The 27,634-nt window shown below is 42.4% G+C and overlaps 1 protein-coding gene across 3 annotated transcripts in view; it reads right to left on the minus strand.

The window, feature by feature from the left end:
• NFATC2 (nuclear factor of activated T cells 2) overlaps nucleotides 1–27,634 on the minus strand; it is a 94,734-nt gene that overhangs the window by 24,655 nt on the left and 42,445 nt on the right. For all 3 annotated transcript variants that reach the window (XM_042801179.1, XM_042801177.1, XM_042801178.1), the window contains exons 6-9: nucleotides 22,039–22,179; nucleotides 7,310–7,365; nucleotides 6,252–6,378; nucleotides 3,992–4,687 (exon numbers count right to left, since the gene is read on the minus strand). In XM_042801179.1, coding sequence (XP_042657113.1) covers nucleotides 3,992–4,687; nucleotides 6,252–6,378; nucleotides 7,310–7,365; nucleotides 22,039–22,179 — 1,020 coding nt within the window. The remainder of the gene's footprint in view (nucleotides 1–3,991; nucleotides 4,688–6,251; nucleotides 6,379–7,309; nucleotides 7,366–22,038; nucleotides 22,180–27,634) is intronic.

The raw sequence follows: 27,634 nt of genomic DNA on the forward strand, positions 1-27,634 counted from the left end.
TTAGAGTCTGTGATGCATTTATCCTCCTATTGCTCTTGTCACACGATCCTCATATCTCTGTGTTACAGATGGGGAACTGTGGCACATGGCAGCTGAGAGGCTTCCCCAGGGCTACACAGGAAACCTCTGGCTCTGCAGCATGAGCATGGGCAGCCCAGGGCATGACCAGGGACCCCAAACCCTGGCCCCCACTCTCTCTCAATCCTGCCCCAATAATGGATTTTGGACAGTGCTGCAAATAACTAAATTTTTAACTGGATTTGTGCTTTAAAGAGCTAATCTGATTGGTCTGAAGGTCCTGGAAGAACTAAATTCTATTTCTCAACATATTTCTGTGGCTGGTTGTGTAACTTTTACCATTGTGGGTGGTTTTGGTTATGAATAATATTAAGATGAGGCCTTGGTTGAAATGTGCTGAGTACTCTCATCCTATGGCTTTCACTTGCATTTGAAGTTAATCACTCCTTGACAGCATTAGCCTGGACACCTGATGCATCCTGAAGGATCTCCTGACCATGTCTTATCTTCACTCCCAAAGTATTGCCAACAGTAATGAATCTCTGAGGCAGAGGTGTGTAACAAAGGTTTTTCTGACAATTTTTCATGAATAGTCTCTTCCTCTGGGGATTAATCTTTACACTATTTTATACCAAAAAGTTAAAGATATATATATATTTTGACAGAGAAATGTGAAGGTATATAAAGGAATATGTATATGAAGGTATACATGTGTGTGGCAATGTCTAACCCGCATCAGCCTCCCTAATGGCTGCATTTCCAAATCCAACCTTTATGACCTGATAGCTAGAGCCTTCCTTGCAGTAACCACACGTTTTGTAATTCTGTCTGGGAGGTGAAAGTTGAGAAGTTGCAAGGTGAAAGTTGAGAGGCTGCATAGGCTGGGCTAGGCACCTCCTGCTCTGAGGTAGCACCAGCGAGAGGAGAATAGGGTTCTCTCCTTCCAAGGAGAGCAAATCTCTCCTTCCAAGAGAGCCCATGGCAGGTCTCTAAATCTGCAGTACAGTCAGAAATGGGCTACAGATATGCTAAAGTTACCATTAAGGTAGCCAGTATGGATGGTACCAGTTGTGCAGTACTGCACAAAGAGGTCCTCGCACGTGGCAAAACCCACCTTAGAAGGTAAGTAAATACTTGCCAACACCTGCCATAAGGTCCCTGCTGTTTTGGCTACACAGCTGGTGCTATTCAACCTTGAGAGCTTACAGCTTTTGTGAGCTAAGATCACCCATTTGACTGTAATCCTCCTGTGGAGGTAGAACCAGATCTTATCTTTACAAGGCAGGAGGTAGACAGGTTAAGTGTGCTAAGTCTCCAGTATTATGTGCCCTGTGGAGCAGTGAAAGCTCTGAGCAAAGAACAAACTATGGTCTCAGGAAGAAGGATAAACACTTTTTTTTAACAGCAGGGAAGATAAAAAAATAATGAAGGATCCTGCCAGCAGTGGCAGCAGGAAGCTGGGAGAGGTAAAGTGAAATAACAATTACGTTAGCTATGAAATGTTCTTCTCTGGTCACTTCCAGAAGAGCTCAAAGACTAGGACAGCACACCCACTCTGAGAGGCAACAGCTTGAGGAATGAGGAATCAACAGAGTGGGGCTTGTCCCAGGTCACTCAAGAAGTTCATGGCAAAGCTCAGAATAGAAGCAAAGTCCAGAACACCAAGCCTGCGTGTTAACCACGAAGGCAGAGGACAAGAGTTGATGAGAGGAGGTCACAACCATAGAAAGAGACGAAAGCTGGACTGTCAGCAGAAATATGGAGAAAGAAGAACAAAGAAAAGAGAGGAGGAAGATGGGGGAAGGGAAGAAGAGAGAAGGGAAGTGAGAGACACTGAAGCACTGATTGCCTAAGAGTCTGTGCATCAGTGGCAGTGCAGTATACTCATGCCAAGCCTGGCTGGGGACCGATCATGCCAGTATCTATCTGTGAAAAATCACAGCAAGACCTAACAGCTCACTTGATCTCAGAAGAGCTTTCTGGATAAAAAGGATTTGAGGGTAAAGCCTCCATAATCCTTTGGGTTTTCTTTCTTTCAATACTATAAAGCACAAAAATAAACTTTCTAGTCAGGAAAAATATGGCTTTTGTTATGTTCTGAGTCACTTTTCCCCAGCAGCAAACAAAGTGGCTTTTCAATTCAAGTCCTGAACACTTCAGAATGAAATGTTTTGCAAAGTCCTAAAGTAAATTACAATTCTCTAAGTCACACTTCTAACCAATGTACACTCAGTGAGGTCAGTAAAGAGACTGCATGTGACTGAACTCCTCTGGCCTGACTTGGGTGGCAAAATTGATGAATTAATCTGTAGTTGAAACCAATCAGGATGATTCAGTCAGCCAAGCAGAAGCCTGGAATTTCATTATTAACCTGTTATTCTGTCTAATGGCTCCTCTAAGCACAGAGGTTGAGTGCATCCCTTGTGAGGTATGATATAGCTACATGTTACTGGGTTGATTCAGAACCCAGTAAAATTAATTTTGTAGTGCATTTTGGGAGTTCATTTAAGCAGACTGAAGTTTGCTAGCTTTAACGTCAAGATTCTTTCTTTTTTATTTCTTTTACAAGGTTTGTACCAAGTATTTTTAGAAATGTGGAAGAATCTCTCAGCTTCTCATATTAAAAGTACCTTAAAACACAGTGTTCAATTTTACTATTAGAAAGATTATCTTGCTTTGTTATCATGCCCCATTCCCTGAATTGCAAGTGGATTTTACTTAGCTATTTTCTTGGAGATCCAGCAAATCTCCTAAATGAAATTCACTGTTAAAACCCAATTCAACACTCCACTTCAGGCAAGAAGACCAGTAAAAACTCTCCAGATTTTATTGTGATGGTACCAAAGCTATATTAACCACATTTCAAACACAGACACGGACTAATCCAAACTATTCTGCCCACAAAAGCAGCAATGAAGACTGTACATGATACAGCCACAGAGCACTCAGTGCCTACGTTGAAGAAAGTTAAACTTTCATTGGTACAATTTCAAAACTCTGGGTGAGTAACTGCAGTAAAAATCCCAAACTACTGGGTGCTTACACAGCACATAACGGTGCACATTCACAAGGTCAAACCATGCATACAACTGCCCAGACTGAGAGGACAGCATCAGTGAATATTCAGGAAAATCAGGTCTGTACTTCATGCATAACAACACCCTATATTTGCAGCAATATATCCAGCAACCTCACTCGGCTCCCACTAAAATCAATGTCGGGTTTGCTGCTGGCCTTTATGATTGCAGTGTCCAGCTGCACTATTAACCTTGCATTGATTTCCTCTTGCAAGGAACATACTTTAATAAAAGAACCAATCAACCAGATTGCCAATAGCTGCCTACCTAAGAATAAGCAGGATATGTTCAAAGAAAGCTTTACTCTAACTTATATTCATTCCTAAAGGCTAAATCTGCTGGCTCACAACAAAGAAACAGCATTGTTTTACTTATCAATGTCCTACTGTTCATCTAGAACATCTGCAATAGTTTTGCCTGCAGCACTACCCCATTCATTACAGGCCTTGATAGACTGTTCAATGGGCGCTTTTTTTTTTTGGTACAAAATGTACAAAAGCATTTTACAAAGTGGACTTTGCCCTGATATGAATAATAAAAAAAATAATTTAAAAGTGCATTTTGTTTCAGATTCTCCATTTTCCAAACTAACTTTTGGCAAATGGAAACAAAATGGCAACAGCTTCAAACCTGACAGCTCACTCCATGGCACAAAGCAAGATAGAGGACTTCTGCAGAACACTATGTTTTTTGCTTGGTTGCCAAAGTGCATTGCCATCTACCAAAAATGCGGTTGATAAAAGACCAAAATGCAGCATGAGCAAACAGCAAATATCCACACCCATCAAATGGAGGCCACGTTGGTTTTGTGCCGAGGAACAAGTGGGATTTAAAAGTCCTAAACTTCCCCCCTCCCTTCAACAAACCAACCCATGCAAGAGAAGAGTGGTGCTTACCGTCATCCAGATATGCTTGGTCCAGATTCTGTTCCTGTTTAATAGTGACTCCAGCTGGTAACACTTCTTTTTGGTCACTAACTGGTGGTCCATTTTTTGCTGCTCGCTGGCTTGAAGCTGTCTGCTGCTGAATCACGGTAGGATATGAACTTGGACTTAACCTTTGTGCTTGACTGACCTGGGGCTGGCTGGATCTTGCGACATTAGACGTAAAATTTTCACAGCACATGATGTGCTGAAATTCTTGATGACTTCCACACCTCAGCTGCTGGTTGGTTGGAGAATAGTGAATCACTGGAGAAGACTGCTGGTTGCCTGGAGAGTGGTGGAGCACTGCTGAAGTTTGGCCTGGAGAACCCGTGTGCACCAGCACTGACCTATGGGCATCTGAAATAGCAACTGGTGTAGCCATCAGATTGGATTGCTGGTAGCCCAGCTGGCTTGGGCTAAGGCTCTTGCTTCTTTGGTATATTACAGCGGCTGGATTCTGCTGATGATATCGAGAATCAGGAGAAGAAAGGCCTGAGCGCAACTGCTGGCAAGGAGCCATAGTGGCCACAAGACAGGAAGGAGATTCGGTGACCATTGTATGCTGTGAATAGTAAGGCTGTGTTACTGTTCCCAGACCACTGTGTACTGTATTGCAGATTAAGGCTGGATCATAGTCATCAATGGGCTCTGTTTTGATTGATGGTACTAGAATAAAGCATGCAAAGGACATTATTCGTAACAAGCTGATGAGAAACTGAGAGGTCTTCCTTGAAGTAATAAGAGATTTAAGCCATTTACTAGATTTGCACATGTGAGCTCCTATCTCGCAGGCATTGAGTTTAAGAAATCACGTATATACAACCATGGCAGAGTGTCTCTTGAAAATACTCTGTACTAAGAGAGTCTTGAAAATCCTTAACCAACTACTTAACCACAAATTTCTAAAAATTGAAAAATTCAGTACTTTAGCTCATATTTTAATTAATTTAAGGACCATTCTGGAACATAAGCAAAATAAGCCATAGATAGGTGTTTAGTACTTCCACCTCAAAGGAAGACTGAATAAGTAGAAATCCTGTGACATATACAACAACTCATTCTTCTGTCAAACATTTAACTAGTGACAAAAGGCACAGCGGAACTAACTTAGAGCTTCCCTTTTAGTTCCTTTGCTGCATGTAACTTCCTCAGTACTGACAGCTGAAGACCCTTCTGACACCATCATTTAAAAGACCATGATTTAATAAGAGTTGTGTGACTCTTGGTATGGATAAATGATGGTCCTCTACAGACAAATTCTCACATTTCTAATGATTTTTTTGTCAAATCTTTACCAAAACTCAGTACAGAAATACCATACAATGAAAACCATATAATGGTCATGAATCAGGGTTATTTTTTGGAAGCATAATGATTCCTTCTCTGAAGTGGTCTATTTTAGGGATTGTGTTGAGATAGTATTGTACTTCTAAAAACCATTCCATAGCAGAACAATTTAGCAACTGTAAAAAACCTTCACATTGGGGATACCCTATATAGGGCATAAACTCAGGGAGAGGACTAGAGATTTTCAGGCTGGAGGAGACCAGAAAAAGAATCAGAATGAATGTTTGCCTGTCCTTAAAAACTAGTCAAATTAAGACATCATTTGAAGCCTGGTACTGTTATTTTATACTGTTTTCCACAAACACCATACTCTGATTTTCTCACAATATTTTTCTCCCAACCAAAACGGAGGAATTCTGGGAATCTCATTAGTAATCCTATTGCATTTATTGTGACATGGCTCACCAATTCCCAAGAGAAAGAATATCAGGAAAGCATTCATATTTTTCTCAACCAGTCTCATTCTGCAGAATATATATCGCTCGTCTTCCTCCATACCAAGCCGTTGTTACTTTCCCAAATCTGATGTTATCTTACTATTGTACACGTCAGCTGGGGAAGGCAATGCTCATGGTTTTCACAGGGTCACATCATGTCACAGACTGAGTCTGCTCCCACTGAGGCTGTTGGCAAACTTCCATCAAGTGAATGGGGCAGCATTAGCCCATTGCCAAGATAACTGTCCTCTTAAATATATGGAAATTTCTGATCATAAATCACATGCATCCTTTAAAACAAACAGTTGTTGAGTACTTAGCTGCACTCAGCTGAATTAAATTAGTAAAATTTAGATCCTCAAATAATGGCAAGAAAACAACACAGCAGAAAATAAAATCTTGCTCATGAGAACCAGGCAACAACTTGCTCTGTCCTTGAGAATTACCTGGGTGATAGGTAAAATGCTGGGGTTGGCTTCTTTTTCTTTTCCCATTGATGACATAGAAATTCACCTTCACAGATGTGCGAATGTGCTTGTTACGGTACTCTGGTATTTCTACAAAAAGCATGCTCTGAAACAACGAAAGGTGACAATACAGAATTAGTAACTGAGGGTGACTGAAGATTTTTGTGCACATGTCACCTGTTACACATCCAGGTATAAGGAAGAGAAATCTTCCTATTCATCCCTATAAGGAAGGGTATGAAAAGAAGAAAGGAAAAAAAGGGCAGATGGCGAAAAACTGGAAGTTTTTTGATACTAGGAAGAATCTGGTTTCTATGTACTGTATCCTCTCTTGTACTTGATGTTGTCCTGAACTTGGAGAGAGAAGTCTCAGCTACAGATAAAACACATAGAATGGTGATAATGAACCAGCACTGTTAATCACACTGTGCTTGATAAACAAGTATATATTGCAGAATTCCCTCTTTTTGTTAAAATAAACTTGATTATTCTATAGGCCTTTTACTTATACACAGCCAGATCCTGCACCCATGGAAATTAACAGTAAGTCTCCCGTTCTCTTCCAAGGGCCTTCATGGCCCATGGCAATGTAAGTGCTAGCTCCTAAATGCACTGAATGACTACAGTAAGGTCCCATTAAGAAAAGTGAACAAAGAGGCTCATTCCTTTGAAAGATCAATGTTCATTTTAAATACTATAGTACAAATCCTGCCCTGCAAAGTACAGAGCACCCAAGACCTCCATACAGGCGAAAGGAAGTCAGGACAGCCAGCATCCTGCAGAGGACTGGGCTGATACAATAGAGTCTTCTGCAAGAACACAAAATCTAGCAGTTATTCAATTTGCTGTGGGTTACTGCTAAATGAATAGTTTCTTTTTGCAACACATTTACTGCTGAAGCATTTGACATTTGTTCATCACAGCAGTAAGATAGCTGCTCTTTCTGCTTTTGAGACGCTCTTTGGAAACTAATCCTTGAATACAACTTGCTGTCTGAGAAGCTCAAGGAGAGGACATCCAATGTTTTGCATACTTACAGGCTGGCTCTTATCTTTGTCCACGGTTGCTTCCATTTCCCAGATCTGCTGCCCATCTAGAAGAGTATCACAATATTAACCTCACTGTATTTTTTTTAAATCATAAAGCTTGACTTAAGGAGACAAATTAGGGGCATCGAGTTAGCAAAGGTACTGAACTGGACTTAATTTCAAGCACCTTTCTAGTCCTACCCAAAAGCAACAGCATTTAATTTAAACGCATAATTGAACACTTCTCTCGCCAGGAAAAAGCTTACATGCATATGAAAATTAAATGTTTATGTAGAAATTAGCTGAACTGAGGAATGAAATATTTAGCCCAGGTGCAACATCTGCTTTTTACCAGACCTGATTTCAGCCAGCTTGACTGATGGAGGGCATCAGAAGGTCAGATAACTTGTTAACAGTCACATTGGGTCAGCAGCTCAGCAAACTTTTCACTATTTTAAGCTAAGACAACATGGCTCCCCACTAGTGTAGTAAGTGGTGGAATGGGCAATGAGGTGGAGGAAGAACTAGCTAAAAATCCAGATCTCATAGAGGGTACATGGAGATGGAAGCAAGCAAACTGAGCCACTTCAGGGCTGATTTTTAGAGGTGCTGCACTGTGAAACTGGCAGACGTTCTGAATTCTCACAGGAGCATAGGTTTTTCTAGAAGTAGTTCAACAGGGACAGATTCTTATGGTAATTGGGAAACCAGATATATAGAGTGCTTGATATCTATATCTATTATGCGTGCCCTCTTACTATTTATACTTGTTTCTTTTACATACAAGATAAAAACTCAGCCATGATCTCAGCAATACATCTCCTCTGATTGAGGAACAACCCCAACATCTCTGACAGTGGATCTGTGCCTCAGCACTGCCACCACTACGGGCTGTGACAGAGTGCCACCGGCAATCCTAAACTCACTATAAAGCACCAAATATTCACTCTACTCAGTGTAAAAGCACCTCATTGCATGTGTGACAGCCTCTACTTCTGAACCCCTGGAAGTCGTTCTGCTCTTAATTACATCCACACAGCTTGTCTCCATTCTGAGTTACACAAAATTGTATTTATAGAGGAAAATAAAATTTGATCCCCTTGTATGGAATACCATCAAAGTAACCCCCATGCTATAAGAGTACATCAGTAGTGACAGGACATTTGTACACAGACTGGATGCTTCATCTTGCTACAAATATTTCTTAAATCTACTGTCGCCCACACTTCCCAGAAACATCTTCTAGCAATGCCTTTCTTAGTGCCTTTTTTTTTTTTTTTTTTTTAGATTTTAACCTCTACCTCTTTGATTTTTATATTCTGCTGAGCCTTTTAGCTAAGCAATTTGCAGAAGAAAAATACTGATTGGAAAAAAAAATTGCCTTATACCTTTCTGAAAGTTTTATTTTAAAATGAAGAGGGGACATGTATCCAAACAAACCGATGTGACTTGAAATACTGCAGCCAGAAGGCTGGTGTTTACTTTAGAGAGGGGAAGGGAGCTCCCAGGCGTGTTTCTGTGGGGGATCCCCAGCCTGCAACACCCAGGTTTGGCAGGACAGGGGTGGAAGTCTCCTAAAAACAGACCTTCTCACTGGACTTTTTATTTTTCCCAATTCTTGGAAATACTGCAAGAGCTGCTTTTGTCCTCTGTTACTTAAGTACTTCTGCTTCTGGCGAAAAGGGAAATGAAAGAGTATTTTTAAATGCATTTTGCATTTTTGCTGTTGTTTTCCTCTTTGTTCTCCACTCTGCGCAGACAATGAGCTGACAGATGTGTTTGGCTCTCCGGGCACCCTCTCCCCGAGAGGGACTCGAGCTGCTGCTCCATGGCCGGGCCAGGCGCAGCCCCAGGGAGGGCCCTGCCTGCCCCAGCTCTGCGTCCCTGCAGCCTGGGGGTCGGTCCCACCGCAGCAGGTGGGACCTCGCCTCCCCCAGCACCCTGCACCACACCTGAGACAACTCCACCGCGTCTTGGGCCCTAAACACACACAAGGGAGAGAGGGGTTTTCCCTGAGGCCGCCGCCAACAGTTGGCCCCTTCCTCCCTAGGAGGAGCTGGCTCCCCGGGGTGTTTGGGCAGGGTGCCTGGCTTGTGGCGGGGCAGGAGTGGACACACAGCACCGGCTGGGCCTCCTCATCCCCAATCCTTCTCGCTGGAGAAGGGAAGACAACCGAGGAACAGCTGGAAGTTTGGCTCCATCCTACAGTTACCGGTGAGGAAGAGCCTCACAGCAGGACAGGGTAGGAGAGCCCACGCCTCCACCACCTCACACCACTACTGCCACAGCTTTCTGGCACAAGGAGAAACACTAAATAATTCTGACTTTTTTCTTTTTTTTTTTTTTTAAAAAAAAAACGTTTCAAGTTCCCCCACAGTGAGTCAGTTGTCTTTTCTACACTAACACGTGGATCAGTGGCGGACTGCTGGAGCAGAGACAGCCTGAGCAGGCTGTGTAGAGTCAGCAAGGCTCTTGCCCGATTTGCTGTTTAGCCCTCACATCCCAAAGGACCGCTGTGCAAAAGAAGGGAAAATACTTCATTATTTAACAATAAGCATTCACTTTGGCCACTGCTCTAGACTGTTGCAGGTTAAATCTATACTCTATTAACACAGCTAACCCTTCCCCATTGGTGAAATTGTAAACATCTCCAGCAAGGGGGAAGCCAGCAATTACTGGGGGTTTAATCCAGCAAATACAAAATGCATTGTCTGATGACAAGGCAGTAAATACTTAATGGGGGGATTCATCTTCTAGGTGATCTTTGTGAAAAGAAGCCATCATAGTATGTGTTAAGGAACCTTCCCAACCCCCCCACCCCCCCCAAAAACCAAAACCAAAACAAAACAAAATTAAAAAAAAAAAAAAAAAAAAAAAAAAGAAAGATAAATTTTTATAGTTCTCTGAGGAAAAGAGGAGTGAAAAGGAAACAACAAAATATGTCATAAAATAAGAGCTCTGATAGAGATACACATCGGGAACTGTCTAAGCAATGCAATATGAAGATGTCTTGACAAGGACAGCCAAGTGGGAATATTTGACATTGGTTTTCCTCCAGGCAGAATGTTTTCATCTTTGTTTCTGTATTGCTAAATTCAAACAGTCTGTGCAGATACAACAGCACTAACTTCACAAAGAAGGTAGAAATCAAAAGGGTTTGTTGGTCCAAAATGCATAAAATAAAGGAGAAACGGGCCTCCAAGTCATCTGCTATATTCAAGAGGCCTGTGAAGCATATGCAACCACAATCACAGCGGATTTGATTTAGTAACCGAGCCACTGAAATTGCACTAAAAGCTAATGAAGCCAACCATAAAACCAACCATCAAATGATGTTTAGGCTGAGTCCAAAGTCTGTGAGGATTAAGAGTAAGAACAAGAATAAACCCAACCAAATAAGAAATAAATGTATTTGGGGTTATCATTCTAACTATGATAAATGCTTCTGTTTGGATATATTCGTGCTCATGGCAGCTAAACAGGTTTCTAACAAATCTATCAGCAGCAGCAATCCCTGTTCTTTAAGCCCTGAAGCCTTGTTGAATACAACCACTCTGCAGCTCACTCCCTGACCTTTATGCTTAAATATCATGATGTGGCTCCATCTGTCTCACTGCTTCACTTTTATAGATGTGAATGTACAGACTTTAGCTCAAGACAATATTTGCTTTTCCTTTAACCCCTCTGGATATGCATATTACGGTGAGCTTTTGGCAGAAGGATGAAGGAGGCTGTGAATAAAATGAAAAATACAACTGCATTCAGAAGTCTCTCTCTACTTTAACCTATCCTTTTTGCTGGTAATAAAGAAATCTTTTGATTATGCACTGTCAGAGAGTTAATGGAGAGCAGGAGGAATAAACTGAGAAGTCTAAGGCCCATCTGTATGACAATTTGAGGAAATTTTGAACAGAGAATACTTGCAGCAAACTGTCGACACACACATCATCTTTAGAACGTGGATAAATCAGAATTTTTTTAGGAGGAAATTAGAGTGGGTGTTTGAAGAAAGTCATCAGCAAAAACGGCATTTTTATTGTAAGGATGCGCTAAACACCATAATGCTGATATGATGGTAGAGCACAGCCCCAGTACAAAACGTGTCACAACCTGGGAACACTGAAGTAGGCCCTTTTCTCCACTGTCACTGTTGCAACCCGGGTGGTGCCTAAACACTACAGATGCATTTTGCTTTGAGCAGGAGGTTGCGCTCAGTAACCTCCAAAGGTCCCTTCTGGACTTAATTACCCAGTAATTCTGTTATGCCACAAACAGGACAAATGACCGGTCCCCTCCCTAAATGCAAACCAAGAAGATTAAGCCCCAGCTTGACTAATAACTTAATCTTAACTCTACAAGTTCACATAGCTGTTTATTGCATGTAATTAAACCTGCTTCAACAGTAAAAGTAAGAAAACTGCAAAAGAGCAACAGCACCATTTTTGCCGAAGTGCTGTAAGAGTGTGAGCACACAGATGCAGAGAACGTGCACTTTGCAGGTCGCATTCAGGTCCTGACAGTGATACGCACCAGCCAGAGCGCTGCAGGGATGTCCCGGTACGTGTGTAGATCACACGGGAACTTGGTGCCAGGTCCACATGTGTGGTGTGTCTCAAATTCTACCTCCACTATGGGGAATTCAATCTGCGCCTTTGAAATGAGCAGTAGTTCCACTAAAGATGATAAAATATTTTTGGATTTAGACCCTGAGGTCTTACCAGCCATGGCTGCCTCATGCAGTATTTTTACTGTTGTGGTTCCCTGCTCATTTAATGGTTTGTCTTAGTTGGCAAGTCTTTAACACCACAGGTCAGTGAAATGTTCAGGAAATAGAGATTTTTGTGCTGCTTCAGGGCTATAAGACTTAGCATTAAACCCTGATGAGAGATCTGATTGTGTCAGCACTCTTTGGAGGAATGAATGAGTTGTTGGAAGAAAGTAATTCTACCCTCTCTAACTCAAACTGCGATCATACCAAAAGTCTTGCTTCAAACTTTGGGGCAAATCAAAATGTCAGTCTGCATTAGGAACATTTTGGGTGATTCTCTGCAGTCCCTTATAGGGCTTTTTTTAATTAGCCAATTAAAGGTTTTCTGAACCAGTTACAGCCTTTACACATTATTCACGATCCCTTACTCATGACTTTGGGGTCAGTAACTAGCAGAGAAACAAACTTACTGCTTTATTTGAACAAGCATGACTGATGGACTGAGAGGTTCAGGAAATTTTCTTTGCAGTTCTCTCCAGTTGAAGACTAAGTATACTATTGTGCTGATTCTGTATGTGATTCTGTGCCTGCATGTGATTTTATGCTTGAAAATGTACATTGCTTTTCAGTCAAGCATTACACAGATTACTTAATGAACAACCTGTTACCTTTTTCCCAGGCAGCAAACCATGCTAGTTCCCCAAAGAAACTAAGCCTGGTAGCTAGTGGGACAGCTGCTCTGACCACACAATTCTGCAGAGTTCCCTTTGGGCTTTCAATGAATTGTCCCTATTCACAGTGTTTCTTGGAAGGTCTTCCAAAAACACACGACGATTATCTCTGTCAGCTTTGATCAATAGATGGCAGGCGTCTCTGGAAAACAGTCAAGTTTTTTTAGAGCCACCCCAAGAACAAAGTAAACAGCAATGAATGCTTTCCAGCAGAACAGGCACAACTTCTGCGATGCAGAAACCTTATGGGCATGGCAACACTCACACAAAGTTTCTGCTGCTCTTTTTGGGGATGAATTCTGATTTCAGCTGGGAAGTTACTCTGCTTCATGTCAGTGCAAGGTTGCTCAGCATCTGGTCCTAAGCAGTTGTCTCCTTCTAAGTTTTTACTTCAGAATAGTTTTCAAACTTTAGAGCAAACACAGCATGAATGAATTTACAACTCACAAAAGTTATTGAATTTTTCACTGAGCTTGATTTCCATGGATTTCTTTTTCTTTTTGAAGACTGCCCACTGCAGTTAATGAAGCTCTGTTTATGATATGCTGAGGCCAGTGCCTTCATTTCACTGAGGACATAAGTTTGAGTCACCAAGGCCAAAGATACAAGTCAAGGTCTGGGAGGTAAAAGGCCAATGGATTAGTCATCCGCCATTCAGCCCAGCCCCAAATCTGACATTTTGCACAGTGAGAACAAGTCTAGAGAAGATTTCTCCCCATCTATTGTTGAGGAATTCAATTCATTCTAAAATAAAACATAAATACAGTAGTTGAGTAGTGAAGCAGCAGGGGCAGTCTGTCATTCCAGAGCTCTTCCAAATGATTCTTTGTGACAATTCATCAAAATAATTTGTTGTTTTTTTAAGATTATACGTGTGTTTGTGTGTGTGTGTATAAATTATTAAACAAAAGCTCCTCTCAAAATAAAACCACTGGGAACCTCCATGTAATAAAATGAGTCACACCAGGATGCGATGACTAAGTGGGAGAATAGGGAATTCCACTCCCCGTGCCAGCTTTCTACATGATCAATTTTCTGTCAACAGGTGATGGGAGCTTGTCTCTCTGCCTTTTGTTTATTCCAAGAATTATTATTATTTTTTAATATTCTCTTTAAACAAATAAGATTCAAAGCTGAATAATCAGGACCAGGCATACTTCCACTAGGCGCCCCCATAGTAAACAGTGAGCCAGGGAATCCAGGCCAGTAGTGGCTGCCTGTGTTAATAAGGATTTACCAGCTGTAAAATTCCAAAATCTTGTGTCATACGGGGAAACCTTCCAAAACACTGGATTCCACCCTGTCTCGCTGAGTCTCTAACAGCTATGGCAACTCCGTTTCTGCAGCCACACTCTTTTGCATTTTTGTGTGTGTGATCCTTAGATTTTTTCCTGTTTTGCAGTGTTTCTCTGAAATCCTGTTTAATGTCTGACAATTGCCCCATGGGATTACAAGAACACCTGGGGCAGGCAGCACATTTCAGCCAGGGGGTAAACCTTCGGGTTTGCTGGGTTTTCAGCAGCTACAATAGCAAGGAGAAGCAGAAGATGTCCCAACTACCCTGAAACTTTATAATTTGCACAGCAAAAAAGGGCAAAATCTAATCCTCCTGATTCATACTTGTTACTCTTCAATGTTCACAAACGGTGGGATTTGCTTAGACACCTTCCGCTTTTGCTTAGAAAGAACTGACAAAGCAGAAAACTCAAAGAGAACAAAACCCCTGACATCTTTTCGCAGAGAGAACTACCAAGCAGGCCCCATGCTCCAATTTGCTGCTACCTTACTTCAGTGCACTGTGAGGCATGAGGAGGGGAGATTAACCTGGAAAGTGATCACCTCTAGCTAATCCAAAAATCAGGTAGGCCTCCCAACAGAGACATCTGTAATTTATTCCCCTGGTTCATCCCATCACTCTGCAGGTTTAGAGTGCAGAAGATATACATTCAGCTTTAAATGCTGAACTCCAGCCACAGACTGCATGGAGCAGAGAAAGTGCTCGTTCTAAACTATCAAGAAAATAGCAAGATAGCAAATTTATTTCATATACTCTCTAGAACCTCATGTGTTTCAAACAAATCATTTAAGATCACAGTACGACTCTTAGTTCTGCTAACTCTATAACTATTCCCAGATATTTGTACTTTTTCCATTAGCCTTTCCCATTAAAAAACCCCAACAATACTTTGGGTTCTTCTCTCCAGATGCTGGGTTTTTGTCTCGGGTTAAGATGCCTTACAAATCTACACTGAAATGCATGTTCTGCAGGGGATAGTGTCTGTGACTGAATTATGATCCTAGTTCTAAGATATATCCTGTTCCTCTCAATTCTCCATAACTTAAACCTTCAATTTCAGTTTATTAATTTAGAAATTCAGTGAGAGAAGTGGAGCTTGAAGCTTGCATTAAATATTTAAAGTTGTTTACTGGGGTCAAATATCAAACATCTCTTTTGGATGGCTCTGGGAAAAAATTAAAAGTTTTTAAAGAACTTTTTGGTATCTTTTTTATCTTTAATTTGCACCATTAATTTTGCATCATTAAGTTCAAAGGGATAATTGTTGAGAAAAGTTTGCTATTTTTTGCATTCCTGGGGAATTTTTTGATCATTCATGAAACTGTCAGACTACTAACAGGCATTTAGTTCCCTATTTAGGGCATGGTGAGAAATTTCAGACTTGATAGAAAAGGGGGACATTGCTGTGGACAGCCTTATAATTTCCTTTCATATCTCCCACAAAGGACCATGATCCTCAGCCCTAGCTCCTCACTGTCATCAAAACTAATATGCAAGACACCTTCTATTCACATTATACATGTCATAACACCATCCCATTGCAGTGTTCTGCAGTGAATTGTCCTGGCCAGAAGACTGTTTCATGTTTCAAGACATTTGGCTGATTTTGAGCAAATATATATCAACTTACACAATTACAACACATATGGACTGTAAAAGGCATTTACTGCATAGAAGAGCACTTACAATAGTGGCTTTACTTAGGATAACATGTCAGCCACTATGTGCCTTAGGATTCATGGGTCTGGGGCAACACCTACTGTGGACTCAACCTCCCCAGGAGCTTCAGCTCAGAGTAAAACATCACCTCTTTTAACGCCATGCTTGTCAAGGCTGCCCCACTCCTCCCACTGTCACCTGGCTGTTCATTGATCCAGAACTGATTGCTGAGGACTCTCACACACTATTAACAAAGTATTTATCCCATTTCATTGAACTTTCTGGCTGCTTTTCACAGGCAAGTCCCATGCCCAAACACCCAGAATTACTGAGCTCCTGCTACAGCTACAGGCCAGAAGGGAATGACGTAAGAAACTATAAACTCTTGATTTTCTGTATTTTTTAAATCTATTGTGTGTTTTAACTATATCTAAATATATATTTAACAAATCATCAATATTGCAAGCCATTGGTTGTGAATATAAAATCTTTCTAGGGAGCTGTGATTTCCTTTTAACTTTTGCAGGGAGAGGTACAGAAAGATTGACAGCATCATTGGGCCCAACTTATTGTGCTTTATAAACAAGACTTCTTCTAGAAAATGGAAATTCCAAAACCAGAAAGCGCTTCTGTGCTTATTTGCTAGCTTGTGATGCAGCAGGAATACTGAAAAGTGCAAAATTGAGAGCAAAATCACTATAGAGCCTGCTTGTTTGCTTCTAAAAGTAACACATTTCAAAGAAATAAAATTATTTTCCCAGAGTTAAAATAAAGCAATGAGAGATGTACAGAAGTGCCAGAAATCAGAGAGAGAGTGCGAAGTAGTAAATCTATTGTCAGAATAGTTAACATTTTTATTCCAGTGATAGGCAAGCCATTGCAAGGCATGTAAATGAGTATGTTGGGATAAAACAGGTCCATGTTGTCATGGGTGCTTCTAAGCACACAAGCCACTGCAGTTAGCATAGTTGGACGTGCAATGAGAGCCCATCTCCTACAGCGATCCCTGACAGACAGCAACACATAAATATATACCCGAGAAGCAGAGAGTTCCCAACCTCAAAGAGGACTGGCACAGGTTGGCTGCCTGATGCACACCTCAAGCTCCTGCTGTGCATGAAGACATGAATGCTACTGCCGTACCTGAAGCAACAAACTCTGTGAATCATATTTTGGATATTTTAGTAACGCTGCCAGGTAGGACAAAGTAGGTACAGGATGGAGCCAGAGGAGGTACAAGATGGAACGCAAGGGAGGGAAGAAGAAAGTCTCATGGCTCTTGGTATCCTGGGCACTAGCACAGGCTCTGTGGTTCGTTTCTAGGGTATGGAGGCAAGTGCCTCCATTCAGATACAGCATTTTGGGCACTGTGCAGATGAAAGCCTCAACTTGCCACTGACACACTGAACACAATGGTCCTGATCCTGCCTTGTGGTGAGCTGTCCTGAGACCAGCAGACATTCAAGTACGTTCAAGCTCACCTACTCTAGCTATTAGCATCCTAAGAAACCACTGTCACAAAAAGACCACTGAGGTGACAGACATGCAGAAACTCAAGGGAAAAAGAAACTAAAACTCCATTGCTTGAATCTAGAGTTGGAAAGATTTATTTTTGTTAAATGGACTTTGAGTGTCCATGCTTCAGAGGCCTTGACAGCTGCATCAGTTCAAAGGGCACAGAAAGCACTGCCTCCTCTCTTTACACTGCATGGCTGAATTGAAAGATTTATGGTGGATCTACTCCAAAGATGTAGGCTTTCTGTTTGGGTTGTTCCTCCACCACCCACATTGTCCTAGCGATGATTCATGATGTCCATGTGGCCACCATAAGAGTTTGGCAGGGGAAAGCACAGTCCATTTGCACTTTTCTCCCAGAGAAACATGAAACTCCTCTATCACTCACAGCAGAGCAGCAGTAACCAGTACACAAATGGGAGTAAACACAGTGCAACCAACATCTGACTTGCAAATTATTATAGGACAATTAAAACAAATAAAAGGGGAATTCCAAACCTTTTATTTTTTTAACTGCATTGTACAATCTGGGCCCCAACCAAACACTAAGACCCTTGACCTTTAGCATATTCCAAATCCTTGATAGCAGTAAGACTGCTTTTCAAACTCTCTCTTCCAGATCAAAAGTAAACGAATACATGCACATCAAAAATTTCTATCTGTACAATCCAATCTAGTTGCTTTCCCTGAGCTATTTTTATTTAGCTGGGCTCAGTTATGCATCTGAGTTCAGATATTAAAACTCCTTCAGCCAAACTCTGCTTTTATGTGCTGGACTGACTATACCGAATTCATGAGTTCCGCTGGTTTAGAGCAGATGCAGATTACAATCTTTCATCAGGAAGAGATAACCTTAAAAAGAACTCAAAACTATAATGCTTGCATGTTGGTAAACCTTATCATTAAGAAAATGATTGCTATTTATGCATCAGCATTTCAAATGCCAGTACTTTATCCCCTCGCTCACACACAGAGCACTAAGCTCCAACCCCTTCAGTTCGCTTCCTGCTGCCATTTCCTGTTGCAAGTCTAAAATGAGAGACTTTTAAAGACTTCTCATTGGTGAGCTCATTGCAAGAGTTTGTAGTTCGTGTAATACAAGGTAGTTATTTTCATAATGACATCCCAGCATAATTTGGGGAATATTCTTTATTTTCTAGGGAAAAATATACGTATCTGTAGTGCTGTGTAACAGAAATAAAAACTGTTCATTATTGTTCTTAGAAGCATGTTGTATTTCAGTCACAAACATGAACAGTTCTACATTTCTCTGCATTGCTAGTAGTGAATGAAGAATTGCCTACAAGATCCAGAGGAAACTGAAACAGGTTTTAAGTGTCTGCCTGAGAGATAAAACCTAATTTACAATTGTGAACCCCAACAGCAGTTTCCTCGGTTTTGTAAGGCACGCTGACTGCCATCTTCTCAGCACCCGCTTCATTGCAGACACCGATCCAGACACCCCAGGTTCAAGGTGCACCCAGATTTTGGAGTCTATGAAATAATTAACAGGAGAATACTCACTGCAAAAAGATACCAGCACAAAGGTGTCTGGGGAAAAAAGAGTCTTGCAACGCTCCAAAGCTGGACAAACAAGGCAAGTCAAGGAGCTCTATGGAGTACAGCATGCTGAGAGCTATTAGATGGTTATCTGCATTACTGCTCTCACTCTTGTTGTTACTAATAGAGCCAAAACTAGTGGCAAAAGTGGGAAATGAAATACGACTTGCTAGCACAGACAAGGCCTGTGAGCTGTTAAAATGAAACTCAAATAAAACCATGTTTCCCCCTGCAAGCTTGGTGCATCTTCCTGCCTTCACAAAGGTGTGATTCTTTTGCAAGGTCCCCAGGGCAGCGTCGCGCTCTGGAAGAGGCACAACAATGACAGGGTCACGCCAGTGATGCACTCTCCACCCACAGGGATGTTTATTGTGGCTTACTTTGTTTCTGAGCAGCTTATCAGTGCTTTTTGCAAGGTGCTGTGCAGATCGGATCTGCACCGAGCAAGCTCCCCGAGGTGAGTGCAGGATCCACCTCCTCCTTCCACCCAGTGACATTTCTAATTGATAAATCAGGCTGCAGAACTGGCCCTTTTTGTTCTCTGTTCATGCAGCCTAATGCAATGACAACTAAGCAGGGACACAATAATGACAATTAAAATTGTGTACAGTCTATACAGAGGAAAGCTGAAAGTCACAGGTGCATATGATCCTAATTTTCAGGCAGGCTGGGACACTCATTAACCTCTGAAAACCCAATCACAGAGGCTTAATTCTCAGTCTGCTGCAGTCAGCCTGTGTCAGGTCAGCTCCAGCATGACTTGCATATCCAGCTCAGCTCCTTAACCTTCCTCACCTTAACAGAGACCTATGAAAGAAAGCGATCTTCACTTAAAAGCACTTTGGGGCCTTTCTGTAAGAAGCATTGCTGCATTATAAAACTGTGCATGGATACACATAGAACAAGCTCGCCTTCAGCACAGAGCAGATTCCGCCAGATAACCCACTACAAACCACACAAACTCACAAACTTCTGATTCAGACTAAAGATTTGACTCTGGGCCTCCCATCCTCTAAATTTCCCCTCTGACAATCATTTATTCAAAGTCCAGCAGACTGAGACTGCCTGCAGAGGCTGAAGGACAGTGGAGGAGGCAGGATATGGAACACCAGCATGCAAATCCTTGCTCCAGACTGGGCACTGCTGCTGGGATAAGTCATGCCTCTCCGCTACCAGGAGTCAAAAAAAGAATTTTAAAAAATGCAGCTTCCCCAGCAGTGAAGAAAAGCTTTAGATTTAGTGTGGAAAATGTTGTTGTTCTTTTTACTTTCTAACATGTATTCCAGCCAGATCCTTCTCTGCTCTCATATGGAAATAGGGGCAGGGCATTTTGGATGTTTCCTCGAAATGGCATTAAGAGCTACCTCCTTTTACTGTATCATCTCCTTTAGTTACTGCAAAACATTCTTGGGACAGGTACCATCGTGGGCTGCCAAGCATGTTCCCATGCACCTTCACGATTCGCTGACATCGATGGAACAGTGGCAGCACAGTGGGAAGGAATTAATACATGGGCTTAAAAGGAAATACAGGGTGCCAAGAAAATTGCTCTGACTGCACAGGCTCATCTGAACCTTCGCAGTTCAGAGGCCCAGAGCCTTTCATTCTTGCTGTAAAATAGCATGGCTTGCTGGTGGTGTGTGAAGAAACTGGGACCCACAGAATGCCTTTTTTTCCCCACATCACCAGCTGATGCCCACACACATTAATTACTGGCTCGATTCTTACTTTTTGCCAAAGGCATTACCCCATAAATCATGTACATGCTGTTCACTTGGGTGATGCAATTTCTTAAATCCCTTGCAAGTCACTGGATATATTGCTTAAGCTGCCTCTACCGTAGTTTACCGACAGAAAATTTAGGAGCAACATGTTTTCTTAACAGCGCAAAGGGAACACAAAGTTTACACAACACAGGCTGACACTTGTGCATACTGCAGAGTCCTTTGTATCACTGAAATCAACAGGAGCAAAGGATGACAGAGTCTGGCCCTTCATATTTGCAAAGTGCTTTTTGATCCCTAGACATAGTTATTATCCTTGCAGAGCACAGTATTTAGAATACAAAAATCAAGCCTAATGAAGGATAAGTTAAACAAGTCCAGACTACTAACAAAGAAACAAATGTCCCTTTGCAAAACTCTTAGAAAATCCAATAAAATACACATACTGTTTAGTGAGGTGAGATGAAATGCCTGCATATGATACTAGAAAAGAAACAAGTCCACTCTGAAAAAACAGGTAACTTAACTACAGCAGAATGCATTTGTTTGCATTTCCTCCTGTAAACTAGAAAACCTGGATTTCTGCTGCCCACCTTAACCATTAGATCACGCTAAGCATATTTTTGGGGGTCAGGTATTCTCTCAGTAAAAAAACAAATTATATTTATTATAGCATGTCATTATGAAAACAATACAGAGAGCTCAGGAAAAGCAATAAAGGTGATGCTAGACAACTAAATAACTCCCAGTAACCACTCTTTATTCCTATTATTTATTTATATTCATCCAACAACAGTCAGGGCTTGGGATCATCTTGCACTGGCTCTGTACAAGTTAAAGCAAATAAGTAAACAAGATGAAAAGAATCTACAGTCTGCCACACATTCCCCCTTCATGGTTTCTCAAGAGCTAGCAAGATTACCTGAAAACTTTGGCAAAACATGTTTTCAAAGAAGGAGACCTACTGGAAAGAAAGTAGCTGTAACAGGGGGCTTTTCTCTTTGAATTTGTTTTGCTACAGCCCGAGTCTATAGAAAAGTATCCGAAAAAACATGGAAGATGAAGTGATGCATTCTTGTATCTCAGTATGTGTATAAAAATTATTTTACTTTGATATAAAAATACACATTATGTACATTTTCCCCCCACAGATTTCTAAAGGGAAGAAAATGCAATCTTTGCCTGTGTTTCACATGAGTAAAAAACGTTCATTTCAGTTACAGTAGCGTTCACTAAACATGAGACTAAACAAGTATAGAGGAACATGTAGTGATCATCCCATTTCTTTGATAACATATCCTGTTCCTGCTGATTCCCAGTGTCTGTATTCTTGTGCACCAATAACACAAATATTTGCTCCCAAGTCTAACTTTACTCACATGGTTAAGTCAAGTGATTTGGTTTTACTTACATGAACTCGAATGGGATTACTCACTCAAGTAGAGTTACTCACGAGCACAAATTTTAGGATGAGACCATGAGACACAACAATATGACAGATTTGCCTTATCCCATTAGGAAAATTTAGGAAAAAACTGCCTTACCTGATGTTTTTTCCGTGAACACCACCTTGGACTCTGCTGTGAAATTTTGTCCGGTCAGGATCATCTGTTGTCCTCCGTAAACAAGGCAGCTATCAATATCTTGTCTTTCAACCATTGGAAGTTCATGAGCAGACCTTTGGGCTGTGGACAAATTGCAGACATGAATGAAACCAACTCTGTTTTACCAGGACTTTCCAAATCTTCCCAGAACTATCCACAGATTGATCTTGTCATCGTTACCATCCGTTAACTGCCAAAGCAGCTTCTCCAGGGTGCTAAATTTAGGTTTGAGAGGGAAAAATAAACTTACTCAAGGCATTTTATTTGGAAACATTCAGGAGCTGGCTGCAGCGTTTCAGCTGTGCTGGCTTTACTCCTTGTCCTTGAGAAAGGACAGCTTGGATGAATGAGCTGGAACTTGCCCATGTCTGTTTCCAAATAAATAGCCAAATTTTCAAGTGCAGGCACACTACAGCCCTGGAGCCCAGAAATTCCACCTGCAGAGAGGATTCCACTGAATAACACTGAATTCCTTCAGAAAAAGAAAAAAATAAAAATAAAACTTTTCTACAAAAGCCCACTTCCTCCTACAGAACAGGGACTATGCTGGGCCTGGAACAGTACATTTGCCAACAAAAGCACCATCTCCATGTGCAGGCACTGAGCCCTATGCACACAACAAAAAGGGGCAATCGCGAAGATGCATTTGCGAGCAGGAGGGATCACACCAGGACTGCTGCAGCCTGGGCTTTTTACAAGCATGTTTCTCAGAGGACCGAATGTCTGAGGAGCAGGGCCCTGTGCTGCAGACTGAATTTGATTATAAAAGGCAAGGAAAGAAAAGGTAGGGTGGAATCCAGATGGACATGTACGTGATCAAGGATTTCTATGGTCTTTACTGTTCTTGGCTATGAACCTGGAGTATGACTTTGGCAAATTATTCTCTCTTTCCCCAGCCAGAAAACCAGGATAGTGCTATCTCTCCACCTGCTTTCTTCTCATACCATTAAAACAGCCATTTGCATGGTCAGAAAAGCTTTGGAGAATCCTGGTCACCATCCCTGGAAGCCCATTTCAACTGTTTGCTAACAAGCAGCAGGAGCCGAAGAAAGTGAAGATACGAGAATTGCTCCCTACAATTCAGACAGCTGGAAAATATCATGAGCTTCCCTGTGGCCAGACCAGGTGGGCAGCAGTTTGGGTCTGAACTGCAAGTTCATGACCTGCACTCAAACTCCTCCAGATTCATCCACCCCAACTGGAAAGGCCTCTAGAGGATGCCGCTCATCTATTTAACAGCTGCCTTGGCTGGATTTTAACTTTCTCTGACAAAGAGCCTGCTCCCAAGAGACCCTGAGCACTTGTGTCTTCCCTTCACTGAACACCGTTCGCTGCTGAGCCAAAAATAAGGAAATATTATCCTATATGTTCAGCACTGGCCCTCCACTTGCACACAGACAAGGCTGTGCTTTCTGTGACCTGGTCCCAGCACCCTTTTACTGTTGTACAACCTTCAGAAAGCCAAAAACCCAACCGTTCTTGGCTATGGCGAGAGCTGTACAGATTCTCTCACCACCTGAAGAAAATCCTAGAGTGGGAAAACACAAGCATTAAACCTTTCAAACAGGTATCTGTAGAAGAGGGGAGCAACTTTTCTAGCAAGGACAAGCTCAGTTGAACTCTTTCTGCCAGTCATGACAGAGTTTTTGCTCTTGTTAAAAATATAGATAATTCAATATTTATAACTTTCTTGTGACATTTGAGAGGCATTTTTTAAAGTCTATTTAAAACAGCCTTATGACTCATTGTTCCTTTCAAATATATAACAACAGCTGGGCTAAAATACTGCCAATTAAGAATATATAGTCAGATTATTTTCACAGGAGCTGCTAATTTCTTTCACATGGCTGTATGATTAATTCCCTTCCCTAAATACTCAAATTTTTGATGAGTTCATAATTGGATTTATCACAAAGACAGATTTGTAACCTCAAAGGCTTAAGACTAAATAGTAATCGTCAAAAACATGCCTACAATAGTGAAGAGAAAACGTATTTAAGCTTTGCCCTGGACACTGTTTATTCCTATTTAATCCCCAAATGTCACTTCCAACGCATCCCAAATAATCAAAATTCCAGATCAACCTATGTCTCCTTCAGACTTCAATGTGTTAGTAGAGAGCTTTGTACCTGACATCCCACAGACCAGTGGTTCTCAACAGTTTTTCAGGACAAGGAAGGACAAATTTTAGCCTGGAAATAACCGTCTGACTCATCTTAATTACATTTGGATCTCAGCAAGTTGGAAATCGCTGCTGAAGACCAAGCCTCTGTCCAACTTCCATAGAGCACAGTGTTTGTGTACGCTGCGACCTACCAGGGAGCTGGGGAGGACAGCCGGTTCACTGGGAATGAGCATCCCAGCTCTCAGGAAATGCCAAAAACCCCTCTGCCATCTGGGGTGGCCTCAGCAGCACTGCCTGGAAGCCTGCGATGGGCAGAGGGGTTTTGCGGGTACCCCGATGCAGCTCCATGCTGCCACAGCCTCACGGCCAGCAGCACCCAGGCCGCGGCAGGGCGATGTTCAGGCATGGCTACAGCACGAGCAGGCTACAGGCCTCTCCAAAACTGCTTCTGCCCTGACCCAAATCTTGTCATGCTTGTAGGTGTACAAAACTCATGTGTGCTTTGCGTGTGCTGCAGAATAATACCATTTGGAAGTGTTTCCGCTGAGTTTCCCAATGCAGGTATCGTGCTAATGGGAAAGGTGGAGGAATACAGGTACCTACTGAGCACTGGGTTTCCTCTGCCCCATTTTGTCTGCACTCTTCTCCTCCCACTAGGTGGTTTGCAAACCCTTTTTTTTTAAAAAAAAAAAAAACAAAAAAACCACACTTTTCATTTTCCAATATCTTCTTTTTTTTTTTTTTCTTTCCACTCAGTCCTAATTAGAAGATTTCACCCCATTCCCCATTTCAACCAGTAAGAATGCTCAAGGTTCAGTGTGGAGCTGCCTCAATAGGATTACTTTTTTTTTCTCAGCAAGAAATATTAATTGCCAATAAATCCCCTTCCTTTAAGGCTCATGATGGGTGGACTGCAGGCAATAACTTCACACTAGTCCTTCTCTTCCCCCAGGGGTTGGCACTTCATAAAGTGACCTACAGCTACCGGAGTTTATGAGCTTTGAATAAACAAAACGCTGTTGATTTAACCAGTTGGGGTGTTTACTTTCAATAGCAACAGTTACTGACATAAGGCAGCAAAGCAAATGCTATAGAAATACTCACGCTTGGCCTGAAGCAGTGTGTCAACCTATTAACAGGGGACATTATTTTTCTATTTTATTTGACTGTCTGCAAATCAAGATGTCACGGATACATGGTGCCAAGAAATACAATGCACATAGTGACACAAGAGAGAAAGGGAGCTGCTGTCTCAGAGTGCTGCACCACCTCCAGCGAGCCCCAGCCTGGGAGGGAAGCAGCCCCTGCGCTGCCTCCCCTGCCCGCAGCGCCCGGCCGGCCCACGGCTGCCCACAGCCCACCCAGGCTCACGTGCACCCGCTGCAGGGTCACAGGACGCTTCTCGGGGCTTGAGCCTTTACCCCCTTCCCTATGCTAGCAGGTGGAGGAAAGGTTTAGACAGCCTAAACCTCTGGGACAGCAGGCTGAATACTTCACAGGGGGTGCACAAGCCCAGAGGCTGACTGTAAGGAAGTGTGACAAGGCAGGGCAAAGGTGTTTCTTGCTTCCCCACCTGCCCACAGCAACCATAACGGTTCCTTTTTCAGGAGAGAGGCTATTTGGTTTATTGGAAAAAAGGGATATTTTGAGACAACTGATTACCTGGATAAATCTGTTGTGGCTCCAGATCTCCCCCAGCAGAGTGTTGCCCATTGCTGCCAGCAGCTTCCAAGTGACAACATCAGCTGCATTCCCTAATGTGCTCCCAAGGTAATCTCAGCTCCACCTGAGAACCCCTTTCCCTCTATGCTGACAAGCTCTCCCCATCAGCTCTCCTCTTGAACACATCTGGGACAAGCAATTCTAGCCCTGCCTGAGCACCGTGTTTCCTTCCACCGCCTTGGAAGGCTTCCAAGTGCTGCCTTGTCTTGCCCAAAAACTGACTCGTTTTATGAGGAGTCTTAACTGAAGCTAAATGTCTCTTAACAGCCTCCGGAGAGGAATCGTCTAGGCAATCTCTCTCCCTGCATGTGCAATAAGACCAAGGGCTGGATCAGGTAATGTAGGCAAAGCGAAAACACTAATATGATCTGCCTCTCGGGAGCAACAGGCTTGTGAACTCTGTGCAGAGCAGTGCGGGTCTGACCGACGCTTCCAGAGCAGAGATACTCTGCAGCCTCCGTGTATCAGCACGCTACCTCAGTGTCACCTTCTGCAGAGGCCTCCATGCCAACCTCTGTATAAACAGAGGCCCAAGAATAGCTGATAGAGTGAAATCTGCTCCACGCCGTCTTTCTGACACCTGCAACACTGGATCCAGAGCTCAGGCTTACCAGCTGTCCCCATAGCTGACCAGAGTTCGGGAGAGATCTTATCCTGGGCAATCGCAAGGAGCAGGATTGAGGCTTACCTGCAGCTCAGTGAGGACAAAGCTAGCATTACCTCTAACTGCCATCACAAGCCAAGTAAACCAAAAATGTGGTTACTTAAAAGAGGTGGGGTCACAACTTACACCCTCAGTGCAGCAGTCTCCCCAGGCCAAATGTCCAGTTCCCTATTTGGACCTCCTCTGTCTTACCCTGCCCAGGGCAGCCCCAGCTCACCCCAGTTTGCTGGAACCCTTCAAGCCATGATTCACCACTCCTGACATGTCTTTCCAAACTCCCCAAAAGCCCTTGGCTCCAGCCACTGATTTCTGTTGGATTTGAGAGGAGCAGATAGAGCTGAGTATCTGATGTTAAAAAAAAAAAATCCTAAACCCTAGAAGCAATAGCAGAGGTGTAATTTATCGTGGGATTAATTCTTCCACCTCCGTGCAACCCATAATGAGCCAAAGTAAATATCTCATTCCTCCTGTCACACTGTGTTTATTTATCACGAGCTGCCTGCCTGAGGTAGGATTGATAGGAGCAGAGCTCCTGTGCCCAGTGCTCATCCAACGCATTAATGTCCTGAGAGACTTTGATCCCATCCATCACATGCTGAAGCACCTGAGCTCTCTGGTGGGAGGAGAGGCAAAGGCTGGGGAGCTGCAGTATGAGAGTCAGGGGAGGACCAAGGGCAGGAGACCTGTCTAGTAGTCAGGTGGACATCAGTAAGGCACCCTAGAGAGTGGCTTCTAATTGGAGGGATTCTTCTCATTGGAGGGATGGAATGAATTACCTCCGTGTAGGAGTATGGGCCAGTGGAAGGCTTAAATGAGAGTCATGTAAATAAAGCAAATTTCCAACCCTCATAATTAGATGGGAAACTGAAAATGCGATCTAAATGCTCAGAAAAGAAGAACCTGGTATGAATGACAACAGTTTCCAATTTGTTGCCAGCAAGACTTAATCAGCAGTTTATGCAGAGCCATCCAAGAAAAAAGCACCAAAAATAGAGGGCTTTTCTCCACCTCCTTCTCTGCACATA

This window comes from Tyto alba, unplaced genomic scaffold (genome assembly GCF_018691265.1).
Source record: "Tyto alba isolate M040663 unplaced genomic scaffold, T.alba_DEE_v4.0 Super-Scaffold_33, whole genome shotgun sequence".
NCBI lineage: Eukaryota > Metazoa > Chordata > Aves > Strigiformes > Tytonidae > Tyto > Tyto alba.